The sequence below is a fragment of the Crocodylus porosus genome, unplaced genomic scaffold, assembly GCF_001723895.1.
Source record: "Crocodylus porosus isolate Cpor-Errol unplaced genomic scaffold, CroPor_comp1, whole genome shotgun sequence".
Classification (NCBI taxonomy): domain Eukaryota; kingdom Metazoa; phylum Chordata; order Crocodylia; family Crocodylidae; genus Crocodylus; species Crocodylus porosus.
Window position 1 is genome coordinate 118,130,558 of NW_017728886.1, and position 14,626 is coordinate 118,145,183.

At 39.7% G+C, this 14,626-nt stretch overlaps 1 protein-coding gene across 6 annotated transcripts in view; it reads left to right on the forward strand.

The window, feature by feature from the left end:
• The window catches only part of COBL (cordon-bleu WH2 repeat protein), a 186,994-nt gene that overhangs the window by 148,500 nt on the left and 23,868 nt on the right, over nucleotides 1–14,626 (forward strand). For all 6 annotated transcript variants that reach the window (XM_019540888.1, XM_019540897.1, XM_019540913.1 and 3 more), the window contains one exon: nucleotides 6,788–7,097. In XM_019540888.1, coding sequence (XP_019396433.1) covers nucleotides 6,788–7,097 — 310 coding nt within the window. The remainder of the gene's footprint in view (nucleotides 1–6,787; nucleotides 7,098–14,626) is intronic.

The window sequence follows — 14,626 nt, forward strand, 5'->3', positions numbered from 1 at the left end:
CCACTCTCTGGGTGCGGCCCTCCAGCCAGTTAGCGACCCATTTGACTGTGTAGGTGTTGACACCACAGTCCCCTAGTTTTTTAATGAGAAGGGAGTGAGAGACAGTGTCAAAGGCCTTCCTAAAGTCCAGAAAGACTACGTCCATTGCTGCCTCTGCATCTAAGGATTTTATGACCTGGTTGTAGAAGGCCACTAGGTTGGTCTGACAGGACCTGCCTCTGATGAACCCGTGTAGGTCACCCCTAAGCATAATCTCCCCTGCTGGCCCTTTATGGACATGTGCCAGGATAATTCTCTCAAAAAGCTTACCGGGGATCGAGGTAAGACTGACTGGCCTATAGTTTTCTGGGTCCTCCTTCTTCCCTTTTTTGAAGATGTTACAAAGTCATATCTGGGTTTTCTCTGTTCGGTTCAGTGTCTCTGAGAACAACTGTAAAATGGATGCAGTTCAATTGGGCTTTCCTTTCAGAAAACACACCAAGAAACTGTTACAGTAGGCCAGCTAACTGAAGTGAATAAATTTGAAGAGCTGTTACTGAAGGGAGTTTGGCCCTCCCTGTTCTTGGCCTTGCCTGCTCAGTAAGAACTCTTCTTTTAACTATTCATAGTCGCAGTAAGTTTTCAGTCCCTTTTCAAATACATTTCTGCAAGAAACCTTTTAACTTGTGTGAAAATTATCCTGACTCACCCATTTTTATAATGTCTCTCAATCTTTGCCTTTATAAAAAAAAGTTACAGAAGGAAATTTCCTTTTTGAAAAATTCACCCATTCTGCACGTTACAAGTCTTCCTGATCAACTTCAGAGATTTTTTCCAAATATTATTTCTTTTGTGATGATATTTAGCAAATATCCAGTGGCAATATCCAATGCTAATAATTAGAGTACTGTTTTTGTCTAGCTAGAGGTTTTAAGCACCGTCACAGTGGTAATTTCTAGGGGAGGGCATTATAAGAAATTAATTTTTGCTTTATGTAATGTAATTCTTTTTATTACCTATAAAAAATGCTGTTGGTAGAACAGAACAATTTTGCCCTGGGAAAATAAAAAAATTGGCAGAAAAACAAGGAATGAAAGAAACCTGAAAATAATTTTTAGAGCAGAATGCAACTACTGAGAGTTATTAAAGGAACACTGATCTGTTAAAAAAATACAAAGCTCCAGCTATCCATTACATAAGGGTTAAATCAACAGCATCCTTTAAATATGCATTTCAGTTTACTATTTCTGTCATTGCTGGATATGCCAGCAAATCAGCAATATCATAAAAAGAGAATATAACAGCATTTAGCAAGCTGTTGTAATCAGACAACTAAAGGGCTTTACTGTATGCCCACTGAAGTCAAAAAGTTTTGTGACTGGCTTATGTTGGTCAGGCTTATGTTGGTGTGACTAGGAGGTGCATTTATCCTAGGTCATTCATTAAATATTAAAATTGATTCATTCTTTGCAAGCGTTGAAAAAATTAATTGGGAGAAAGATGCTTGAAAATGATAAATCTACCAACTTTGACACTGTATGTATTTATTTGTATGTATAAAATCTGTGTATACATATATGCATTATCAAAACACGTGTAGATATATGTACATGGGAAATATGTGATTCTCCTCAAATTAGAATCTAATGTCTTAATTACTTACAGTGTTTTGAGATTAACTTGACAAGATTTGTATTGTGCTAAACAAGTAGCTCACATTCTTTTCTGATGAGCTACACTCCTCTTTGCCTCTTGAAGATCGCAGGAAGCATACTTAAAAACAAAACAAAACAAAAAACAACTTTGTTACTTGTGGTTGACCTAATTGTGCAGTGACAGTGCTTTTCACTACTAAGCAACAGAGAGCCTTGCTCCAAGACAAATGTGGGCTTGGCAGACTGTAACCTGGTACGTGGTAGAGATAAGAGAGTGCACAATGTATTACTTGGCACCATCTAATTTCGGTTAAGATTTAGATGCCACAGAGTATGAAATGCTATTGCTGATTAACTCCCCTTTACCACAGCGTGAGCCAATTGAAGTCAGTGGATTTGCACTGATGGCCTTGAGAACAGGAGTTGGAGTTCATTATGTGTTTAGCAATGCAGACAACCTATCACATTAATTTATCTGAAGTAGTTATCATCTGTAAAATTAGTCTTGAAGTTCTTGCTCAGTGTCTGTTACTTGAGAACCTTTTTTTTGCCTAAGAACTCCAAAATTGGGGCCTATGTTTGCAGTCTTGTTGGGCATAGTATAATGAGAGGGGAGAAAACACGAAAAAGTGCTTTGTTTTTTCTTTCCAGAAGCAACTAAAATCACATCCCTACTCATTTCTAAGCATCCTACAGCAAAACAGTTAGTATGTCCTCAATTCCTTTATCTTTCCTCTGCCTCTGGATTGGAGTTTTGTACTGAAAAGTGAATTGAGAAAAAAGGCACTGTTTTTGCATTTTTAACATCAAATGTACTTTGTTTACAAGTTACACTTTATAGAAGGCGCTTTCTTTCTGCTAGCTCTAGACACAGAACCTGGCTTCTGAAAGTCAAGTTTTAGTGCTTTTCATATCATGAGTCATCCCTTGTAATAAGGCAAATCATGGTCTCACTGGCACATGTGCAATCCCTTTCCCTTCAGCAGTTTTGCCTGGGTGAGTGTGATTGAAATTGTGTAAACAATCCACAAGGAAGAGCAGGAGCCAGCCTGTTCTCCTTGAGCATGATTCTTTCACTATTTCACAAATAGTGGTATGTTCTTACCATTATGATAACAAATTCAGTGTAAAGCCCCACTGAAGACAAGTTCTCGTGGGTTATTTGGTTATTCTTATTATCATTGTCATTTAGATTTATATGCAACCTTTCCTGACAAAGACTCAGGGTGGCATACAGAAGAGAGCCAAAGAGCTAATAAAACAAACAAGAATAAAACAGGAAAAATGAAATAAATTATTAAAGTCAACAGAGTATTAAGACATTATATTATTATTATTATATTAACAATGTATTATAGAGCAACCCTCCCCTCACCCCAAAGGGAAAAAAAATATTATCTTAGTTTTGCCAGCTTAAACTCCTACTCAAATGGCAAAGTCTTATAGTGCTTCCAGCAGATGTCCAAGTTTGGGCTCTGGTGGGCCTGAAGGGGGAGAGAAGGGCGGCTACCAAGAACAATCTTTCATGTGCTTTTGCCAGATGAACTTGAAGTATTGATGATACTTGCAGAGAAGTTTCTCTTGGATGATGTTGGATATCACAACGTGGCATAAGGGAGAAGGCAGTCTCTTACGTTTGTAGAGCCCAAGCCATGAAGGGCCCTATCTGAATCTATCTGAGGATGAAGTTAGTGAAAGACACTTTGAAAGTGACACACCTGAAGATCCAGTTATAGTAGTTGGAGCCCCAAACCAAGCTATGAACCGGAGTAAAAAGGAGAGGCTGAACCTCCTCAATGATAAGTGTACTAAACTCCCACAGGTCATGCAGACTGTCCACTACTGTCACCTCTGTTTGTCTGGATTCAGCTTCAGTTGGTTCATCCACACCCAATCCACAACTGTAGTCAAGCACTGAGAAAGAACAGAGACTGTACAGCCCAGGGCAGATTAAAAAGAAAGAGCAGTGCCATCAGCGTTCTGATGGTACCTCACCCCAGATTTCTTCACAAACTTGCCTCATATATATGTTGATCTGATTGGAGCCCTGGGGGCCCCAGAGGTAAGATCCCAAGGAGATGACAAGGTCTTGCCCATTGACCCTCTGAGATCTCCCAGCTAGCAAAGGTTGGTAACCAATTACGAACTGCCCTGCAAATACCCACCAGGTCATGTAAACTCTTTATCAGTACTTCATAATCAACTGAATCAAAGGACACTGAAAATTATACAATATCAGCAGGGCACAGTTTGCCCTGTTGACTTCTAAGTGAAGATTATGGGCCAAGGTAAAAGTTAGCTCTGGAGAAGACTATATCTTTTATCTCAACAAGGTATACTGCTAATTAACACAATTGTCTGAAACACACTATTTTTTTCCTCATGAAGACAAGGCCTTGGCTGTAGTAGGAGGATAGGGAAGCAGGAAATATTTCTCTTTTTCCACAGTGGATGGACTGAGTGACCAATTTGTTACAGAAGTATTGAGTAAGAAGATGCTGTTTCACATTGCCACATGTCATAATAGAAATGTAGCATTAGGTCTTGGAGGCAAGGTCTTCACATCAAATCCCAGAACTCCAGGATTCAAAGTCTCACATGCTGGATTCTTTTCTCACTTGGGCGTGGATATTTTGGGGACGGCTGTCTATTTTCTTTGTTGCTGTATGGAACAGGAGTTTTGGAGTTGCAAGACTTGAAGTTTGACAGTTTGCTGTCCTAGGAACCCTAGGAAGGGAGAAATCCCAAATGCACAGATATGTATGCCAACCGGTGGAATCATGTCAGTAGCAAACTGCACATGCAGCCTTGTAGCAGCAGCAGGGGTGGCATGTTTCAGGCAGCAGACACAGGTATTTCATAGTTATCAGTGAAAGTCTTGCATCAAGTTATATTGCATTGTGCATTGCTTCTAAGCTGCCCTGTGTGCTTTTTTCCCCTTTAAAGCACTTTCTTTGCTATAATATATTCTATTTCCCTCTCTTAGTCTCTTATTTTAGCTTTTATTCATACACGTTTCAAGTTAATTGATAACCAAGCAGCATGTACACCATATGATGTTTGTTTATTGTGTGTTGTAGGGGCATATTCTCCCATTTTGAGGCAGGGGCTTTAGTTACATGGTTATTCTTACATCTTTGTGTTCAGGCTGTACTAGATGCTCTTCTGTGCTATGATCATGATCAGTTTAGTGCCCTCTCTGTACTTTTTTATAAAGTGTCCTATTAAGCGTGATAAAATCCTTGATTAAATCTGAAAAACTAGAACTAATGTAATAGAAAATGAGGTCAAATGAATAAAGTAATAGCCCCCAAAGTTGCCGTGGAGTTTTTGTAACATCCTCAATTATTCATATTGATGCCTGACAGCACTTACAGCTTTAATCATGATTTGTAATCCTATGAATTTTATTGCTTCTGCTGCCAGAAATCAATTTCAGTGCTTAATGGTATCTTGTAACCTCAGCCAAGGAGAATTTTGGTTTGATTTTATTCAAATTTTTTTGAAGCTTCATCTTTTTAAAAACTATATATATTTTATTTAATACTGCATTTCTACAAAACATCTCCTTTTTCCTTAACCAAACAGTTGTCAAATAACTTGTTGCCTTTCAAAAGAGAATAAAATATTGCAGCTCAAGATGTAATTTAACACATGGAATAGTTGTCTGTCTGCATTATTATTACTGACCTTCATATTCTTTTTTTTTTTTTTTTTTTAAATTGTAGGCTCCCACCCTGCAAACACTTAGGCATTTGCTTAATGTTGACACATCATGGTAGCCCCATTGAACTCATTGGCACTGCTCAATTAAAGTGAGCGCATGTATGCATGTTTACAGAATCGAGATAGAATACACACTGCTTTTGAAACTTCCTCTCCCTGGGAGCTGAAAGAGCATAATGGAGTTTACTTATAATTCCATATTTAGAAAAAATGTATTATTCTTTCTTGAAAGACATTTATTTGGATTCAGTTTTCATCTTCATTAGCAAAAATGTTCACCTAATTGGGAATTCTCATCAAATGGAATAATTGCAGGATGGAGCCCAAATTTGTGTATTGCTTTTGGAAAAATCAAAAAGTTTATATTTTGGTAAAGAAAAAAAACCTAGGAAAAGAACTGAAGTGCAGTGTGGGTGAACAATGGTACTGTCTTGAGTAATTCATCACTTACCTCTTTCACAAAGATAAACTTTGACCTGTAGAAGGAAGAATGTTGCCTGTGTTCCCTATCTTATGCATCTATATAAGACAGAAAGTCACAAACTTTCTACTTTGTTTAATTTTAATTGTAATACCTAACTCAGATAAAGCACTTATCAGTAGGTCTAAAAGTGCTCTACAGAGGGGAGAGGTGTCATCATCCACACTTTAGAGATGCCAAGGCTCAGAGCCAAAGAGATAAAACAGCTCATGTAGAAATGCCGTGCAAGCCAGTGGCAGACCTGGAATAGAGCATACATCTCTCCCTAGTGCCAGTCTTGTTTTTTTAGTAAAGGGTTTATTTCTGCTTGGAATTTGATGTTTGAATTTCTGGACTTCCTTGCTGTCAACAAAAGAACAAGATGGATTATGACACCACAAGCAATATAATTTTGTTGCTTGGTTGTTTTTTTTAAACCAGGCAGTTTAAAACTTTGGGATTTTTATTTTGCTTTTTTAATTTTAATGCCTGTTTAAGTCAAATGGACCAACACTAAGGAAAATAATTATCTTGATTAAAAATCACTACTCTTTCATTTTGAAGGAACAGAAAATTCCCACTCTCATAATCCCCCAAGGAGTTCTATAGAGTAAGCCAGTAGACAGATTAAAAAACACTGACATTTTAACAGAAAATAAGGGGAAAGAGAAGCACCTTTCAGAAAGCAAAGAAGGGGGAAAGCATCGTTCTTCACTTTTTCAGGTCATCTTTTTTAAAGGTGCAAGTGCCTTGCTCACTCCTGCTATTTCAGACAGCATTCCCCTTCGTTTCCAATCAGACAGGAATATGCATAGTATGTGAAACCGTGGACCCTCTAAGTCATTAGCAAAATTCCCATTGAGTTCAATGTGATAGACATTCCCCTTATAGGCTTATTACTCTCCTTAGGAGTTCCTTAAGCATAAGTAATAAATTCAGCTAATTCTCCTTGCTATGTTTCGTCCAGAGAGCCTGCAGCTCACACAAGAATATATATATATTGTGGATGATGTGGTCCTGGAACTGTCAGAGCTAGAGGAAACAGCCTCAGTAAGCAGCTACTTTGCATCAGAAGATACCACTGATGACTCAGGGGTCATGAGTTCTCCATCTGATATTGTGTCTTTGGATTCACAAAATGACATCGTAAAATTAAGAGACCGATCAGCAAATGGTCAAGTGGACTCGGCTGAAACAGAAGTACCTCATGCTGCAGAGTTGTACCCAGTAAGGAATGCCTCCTGTGATAGCAACAAATCTGGAAGCACTCACAAGAGGTAAGCCCTGTTTGCAAGCAAACCTTAAAAGTTGTCTTGGTTGTTTATATTATAGGAAAACATTTACAAAGCCAACTTCTCTTTCTGCTCTCTGTTGTTAGTTCATAAACCAGTGCCAACATCTTCAGGCTCATCCTAATGAAAAAGTTTGGTCCAAAACTTACATCTGCAGCAACTGGCAAATATTACCTTTTTGTTTTAATTTGTAACTGTATTTCTTGCCCAATGCTGCTGATCTTTGGGACAGAGTTCTCCAAGAAGTCTTAAACAGTTCTATGTCATTGTTTGGTTAACCTTGAGGCATTGATAGCATCTGGGCTGCCGTAATTTTATTGTATGTCAGCATATTAAGCTAAGAAAATAACATTTTGCTCAGGTTTGGTTCATGATGAAAGCTGGCAGAAGTCGGATTATGAAAGCTAGATGAAAACGACTTTGCCGGATCACACTGATGTTTGGAAGATAAATATATATTGATGTATGTTTCTATGCATATATACATGAGTACTCATGTATGTGTAAGCCCTTAAAAGAACTAACTCCACCAGAGATGATTCTCCAGTTCTCTTTAAATCATTTTTTCTTAGACAAGTAAGTATTTCCCTGTGGGTTTTGCAACACAAACGTAGCATGGAGCTGGTACAGAAGAACTTGGAAACTAAGTAGAAACTTCCTACATGCATCAGTGAAACTGACTTCTAGTTATCTGCCAAAAATCACACAGTGAGTCAGAGGCAGACTGGCGGAGAGAACCCAGAATTCCCAGTACTTTGCAAATAGCAATGGCAAGCCAATGGCTGCTAAGACAAATGTGCAGCTGTGCCTCCAACAAGGAAGGTGGCTCAAGAGAACCCACAAATGGGCACCTGCCCAGCCTGATGCTGTAATAGTTTGGGGCCAGACATTTTTGGAAATCCTTATTCCCCCAGAAGCCCTGCTCTCTTCTCTGTGTTCAGCAATGAATTTTCCATCCTTTCAAAACAGCATCTATCAGGATCTTTTTAATTACTCCCATATGTTTCCAAGGGCCACTTTTCCCCAGTCATGCTAGGGCATAAGTTAACATAGTCAATACTTACATTCTCAGTGGACCATGGGGCTGACTGTATTTCCATCAGTGTCAGTGGGGTACAAAGTCAAGATCCGTATGGATATATGCTTAACTGGTAGACCTTCCTTACTGTACAATCTCCCACAGATACTCAGGGTCTTTTGTGCACGGAAGATGTCATAGAGTGGTAAAATTACTACTGCTAACCTTGTGGGCCTAGTCTAAACTCCACCAAACAGGGCCTAATCTAAATTCCACCAAACAATCAGCTTTGGGTCAGGCCTCTGGGGAAGAATAAGCAATCTTCATCTCAGAGTGTGAATATACAACACATTTACTCCATACTGTTACTGCATTCATTGTCGACTTTACTGGGCATGTCTACATGTTCATTAGTGCGCTTTTCCTAATGTGCATTAAATGTAGTACTTCTGGGTGCCTATACACAAGCAACGAGGCTGCTCCAATGCACTGGAATTCCACCGCATTGGAGCAGACTCAGTTCAGCAGCCTCCTGTATCTCTTGCATCAGTGTCCCCATGCTTAAGTTCAAGCACCGTCGCTCCCACATTGAAAGAGCTTTAGTTCAAGCACCCCCACTGCCATTTTTAAGTGGGGGGGACACCGATACATGAGACGTAGCAGTGTTTTAATTAGAGTGGCTCTCGGAGCTGCTGTAATCAATGCATAGTCCTCCCCGCGCTGCCCCCACAGCATGTGTAAAAATGCCATTGTAAGGTACTAGAAAGAGGTGCATTAACCTATTTTAATTCCCATTAACTGAAGTGCATGCTTTTTTGTAACACTTTAATGTGCATTAAAATACGCTCATGCAATTTAAACACACATGGAGACAGGCCCACTGTGTAGTAGGGGAGGAGATGTGCAACACGCACAACCCTAATATTCAATTAGTTCCTGGGATCCAGAGTAACGTTAGCCCTAGGAAAAAACCTGTAGCAACTTTTCTCTATAAGAAACTTACTGTGGGGAATGTGTCCTGTGTCTGCCTCCCTCAGGTTAATTGTTTTCTCTGTGCAGATTGGCATCCCCATCACCTAGCAGCCCTGTTTCTATAAAGGCAAGCACTTGAAAGGGCTGGATGTGGATCTGTTCCTTGCTACTGTGTAACATTTACCAAATTACACCATAGTGACTATGTTGTCAATTTGTACTCCAATTGAAGGGTCCAAACTGATTAAAAACTTATATGAATATTCATGATAAATAATATATAGCATAATAATGCTCACTTTAATAAATACTTCTTTACTTATCCCTAAATCTCATCTCATACTTGTGACATTTATAGACATAAAATTTATGATGACACAGGTAAACAATATAGCATTCCTCATCAGCGTAAAAGAATTTGCAACCTATGATGGCATGCACATCTCTCAATAAAGGAGAAGACTAGTCACATAGCACCAAAACCTAAGTGACATGCCACAGCTTAAAAGTCAGTGCTTCCATATCTTTTGCTTAACAGAAAGGCAAACATTCCTCATTTTAGACTTAGATTTACCTCAGTCCCGCACAAAAAGATCAAGAAAGTTACAAAAAGAAAGTATCACATGAGAGATATAACATATCATTCCTGTGAGTGATACTTGGATCTCCTAACGTTAGCCATATATAAAATAAAAGCCTGGCATTGAATTTACGGATACTTGAGGTAGTAAGATATGGATTATTTCTTATTTTTTTAAGTTTATTTTCTGTAAACATGAAATCACTTCAGCTTTAAGGCCCTACAGAATCCTGATTGTAATGCTGCAGTGGCAACAACTTGGAGTTTAGTAAGAGAGACTCTGGGTGCATCTACACATGTAATTAGCACATAGCAATAAACTGTGGCACAGGCAGGTGCAGCATTTACACATACACTCTGGACCACAGTAGGCTGAGCCAAATTGGAGCAGCCCTGGCTGGCAGGGGGTCTGGATCAGCCTGCCAGTGTGGAGCTCCTCTGCCCTGGCTCAGCATGCTATGGAGGAGCTGGCTGAGGCACAAAGCTGCTACCATGCAGGGCTAGCTGGCAGGCAACCCCAGCACTGTAGCACCCTTGTCCCCCAGCCAGCCTTGGTCACCATCTACACATGCATTTTTGGTGCACTAAATAATTCTGGTGTAGGATAGTACTATCCTTCAGCAGAGTTAATTTACTGTGCCGTAAGAGGGGTAACACATGTAGTCGGTGATGCTTTACTGTACAGCTAATTAATCGACTGCAGTAAAACACATGTAGATGCATCCACTGACAGTAAAATCTTTGAAACTGATGTGCTTTGAATATTTGTACAGCATTGGAAGTGAAATCCAGCTGTACTCCTAACCAGTGTTTGCAAACATGCCAGTATTGAAAATAGTGTGCTTTTCACTCTTCTTGAGGTCAGCTTGTTAAGTCTTCAAAACCCATTTCCTAAGAATGTATTTATTTTTTAAATACCTGCTTGTTTGAAAGTCTTGACTTCTTTAGCTGGATTTAAAGCTGTTTTGAGCACTGCAGCCAAATTTGGTGTGCGCCAGTTTGAAAGTTCTGCTTTCCCAGTAGAGTCATTACCACTGGAGTAAAACAAAATCAGCTAGCTTATTTGGGACTGCATTTGGGTCTACATATGGGCAGGGACTGTCCCTCTGCCTGGGATTTAAACCCCAGTGAAGTTACAGTAGAGTCTGGCAGTAGTGGGGTGTACCATGTGTTTCTTAAGCTGCGGAACGCCAAGAGAGAACTATATAGAAAGTGTGTGGATTCCTGCCCATTTTCTACCAGTTCAAATAATTAGGATCTCTTTAAAATGAAATAAAAAATTAAATGAAATAAACAGAGACAACATTTCATTGCTATGTAGGACAAATAATACATGATTCAATTTTCACTACCTTGATTTACTTTGAAAATCCAAAAACCAAACCGAACAGTTGCTTTGGTCACAAGAAAGTGCACCATTTAGCAACAGCTGTGAACCAGAGTTGTTATGATACCAAGCTCCCCAAAGTCAGCAGTATTACTCAAAACAGTAGTTTGGCCCAGTATTATTTTACAAAAAGCTGACAAGTTTGCTAAACATGTATCACTATTACCAACCATAACGTTGAAAGCTGATTACAATTTTGCCTTGAGTTGCTTTATGAAATAACTGTTTCCAAAGAAAACAGAACTATTATAGAAAGGGCCAAAGACCCATTTACGTTAAAGCCACTTTACACTGTGCTCTGGCAGTGTAATGAACCCTTGAAGTGGGAATAAATTATGTTTGCAGTGGAAGGGACCTTAGTGTAAATGAAATTCAAAGTGTTTACATAGTCTAATGATTTCCACATGAGGCTTAGCTGGAGATGTTCTACCATGTTGATTGTTTGGGCTAATTATATTTATAATTTGTTTGTGTTAAGGTTCCCAGAGACCTTCAGGCATGGGTGGCTCTATTCATTTAAACTTATTATCATAGGAGATGCATGACTGTACTCTAGGCAAATACAAATGAAATGCATTCCAACCTTTAAAAATCATGTCTGGAGTCTGTACCTGGCTACCAATGGTAGGGAAAACCACGTGCATCCAAGGGAAAATCTGGCCCTTAGCATGCAATAGATGTGTATGCACCTGCCAGCATACATCTGAACTCAGATATGAAATGACATACTTGCTAACTTCATGTATGCAGAAAACACAGGGACTACCACATATGAATCTCAAACAATGTTCTCTCCCAAGCAGAGATGTAGAGGGTGCTTGTTACCTGTGACCCCCAAGACAGAGAGACTTAAAAAAACACCTAGAGGTATCCAAAGCAGGCAACTTGGGTGCTTGTCCAGCAGCCCCTTCACACCAACCATAGGAGGCACTTGCAGGATCGCTTATTTCTGAGGTGGTAACTTAATCCAAATAGCCACTATCTATTAGATAGAACAGTGAACAAGGAGTCACGAGATCTTGGTTGTAGCCTGGCTTACTGCATTTCCTAGCACAGGTCACTTTATCTCTCTCCCACCCTGTGTTTTCTTTGTCATTATTGGTCTGTAAGCTCTTTGGAACGCTGATGCTCTTCTTTAACTCTGTGTTGGTAAGGGGCCTAGAACAGTGATATCCTGACCCCTACAAGCACCCTTGTGGGACTACCATAATATAAACACTAGATATAGCCAGTATGCAGTTATGTACTTACAACCATTAACCACTGATCCCGTTCACCATTTAGCTCAACTCGCTTCCTTCATATCCCTCCTTACACCTGACAACTTTTGGTTGCTGTTCCATCATGTACCTGCAGTCCTCACCACCTTTTAATATATAGTACAAGAGGCAAATAAACTACAGAGAAGTTCAAATGTTGCCTGCACAGCAATGAGCACGTTGCATGATTTCTCCCTGTTGTAACTACTATCCTCTCTTACGCCTTCAATTCCCATCCTTCCTTTTTGTCATCATACAACCTCCTTGGGGCAGGGAACAGTCAGTTTTATGTGCCTGTAAAACAGAGCACACACCTTTTCTCTAGTGCTGTATAAATAATTGCACATAAAACAGCATGTAAGAAGAACTCATTGCAATGTCAAGCACTCAGAAATTAAGTAATACCAGTATTATATTTGCCTGTGCAACCTTAATTTGGGCCCATGTGCAAATACACTCTCTAATTAAATGATAGTCAACTTTCTTTCCATGCTTCATTCAGTGCACAGAATGGACAGTGCTCCATTAACAAGCAGCCATTCTGCTTTGTGCCATTTCTTCATTTTCAGTGTGTGGCCGTAAGCCCTATTTGCTGCCTACTGTACAAACTCTGCTCTGAAAACAACTATTAATTTCTTCATGGGCTTTTCTACAGCCATTAAAACTGTAAAATCCAGGTGCTTCTTAGGCATTAATTAATCTGTCTTCACAACACTCCTGTGAAGTAGGAAGCCAGAGAGAAATTAAGTTTAAAATCATCTACTAATTTGAGGCAACCTTCTCTACAATTCCTGGACACAATTTTTCTTTTCTTCCCCAAATCCTATTCCATACCAGGCTCCCTTTCCCAGGTTGCATTTGTCCCTCCCCTTTCCACACTTGTCTCCTCTTCATTCACATCTGACAGCTTCCTTCTCCATGCTGTCTGGGCACCCAGCAAGAGGTCAATGGGAGCACAGGGAAGGCATGTTCTCTGTTTCAAACCAACCCTATTACACTCGGGAGCAGCCTTACTTGTTTTGTCCCTGTAGCCCAAGATGCTCAGCTACTCTGTAACAAGTTATCATCAACACTGGAAGTTGTTAGAGTGAGAATACAATCTTTGGAGATCTTAGTATTAAAGCCAAGTGTCTCCTGAGTAAGCATGTGAGAACTGCCATTTTGCAAAGGCTCACAACTTGCATAAATGGGTGGATTTTCACAGCAGAAAGCACAAAGGTACCTTCTTCCCAAACTTCAGGTCTGGGCTCTAAAGCATTGGGGTACCAGAGCATTTCATATTAAAGGTTGCCAGAATTTTTCAGCCTGATTAAAACAACAGATTTCCTGCCCCCCCCCGCCCCCCCTTCTCTTCTTGAAAATAGCTTAACCATTTTGGCTGAAATTGCCAAAAAATAAAATAAAATGAAAAATTCTATTTTCCATTTGGCATGGAAAATGGCATGGAAAATTTCAGCCAAAGTAACTAACACTTCACACAGTTATAAGCATCTATAAACAGGGTCTTCTGATGGGAATTTCCAGGCAATCTTCACCATACATGGTGCTGCTACCTCTCTAATAACAGCAACTCAGGTTATTAAACTATAAAGTAGAAAAGTACTACAAGCCCAAGATGAAAACAGTAGTTCTAGCCTGTGACAAGAATGTAATGAAACGATTAGTTGTTTTTTATGAACTATAGGAAGAGCATTCCCCTCCTCCCCAGCCTTACTGTTTCAGCAGCCATAGAAGGGGAAAAGTTCTTCAGGTAATTGAGGGCATGAAAAAAATCTGGGAGCAATTAATGACCTGGATATAAATAGGGAAAGAGACTCACTTCCTCTCTTTATGTGGAGGCTTGGGGATTGTTGCACTTAGCCCTAGCAATGTAGGCTATTTGTGAGCAGAAAGATCAAGGTCTTATGTTACCAGCCTGAGAAGTGGTTGTTCTGCTGCTTACAGAGCTGTTGGTTTGTGGGTGGGAGGATAATGAAAAACTTGAAAGAGTAGGGCTGGGCAGATGTGTTCTGCCTAATTCTGAATCTGTTCAAACTTAGAAGTTACCAGCTCTGTGCTCTGTCTAGGGAGGGCTGCAGGGGAGTAAGTGAAGAGGGAAGAAACCTCATAAAAAGGGAGCAAGACATGATCAGAGCAAATAATACATACTCAGTTACCAGGAAAGGAGTGTGTACAGAATAGATAGGCTGCCTGTGATGGTCTGACTTCCAGAGTGAGGAGATACTTTTGCTTTCTTCCAAATTTGACAGGCTTCATTTCAGTGCCTTTTTCCTTCTTCATAAAAGTGTACTTGAAGGG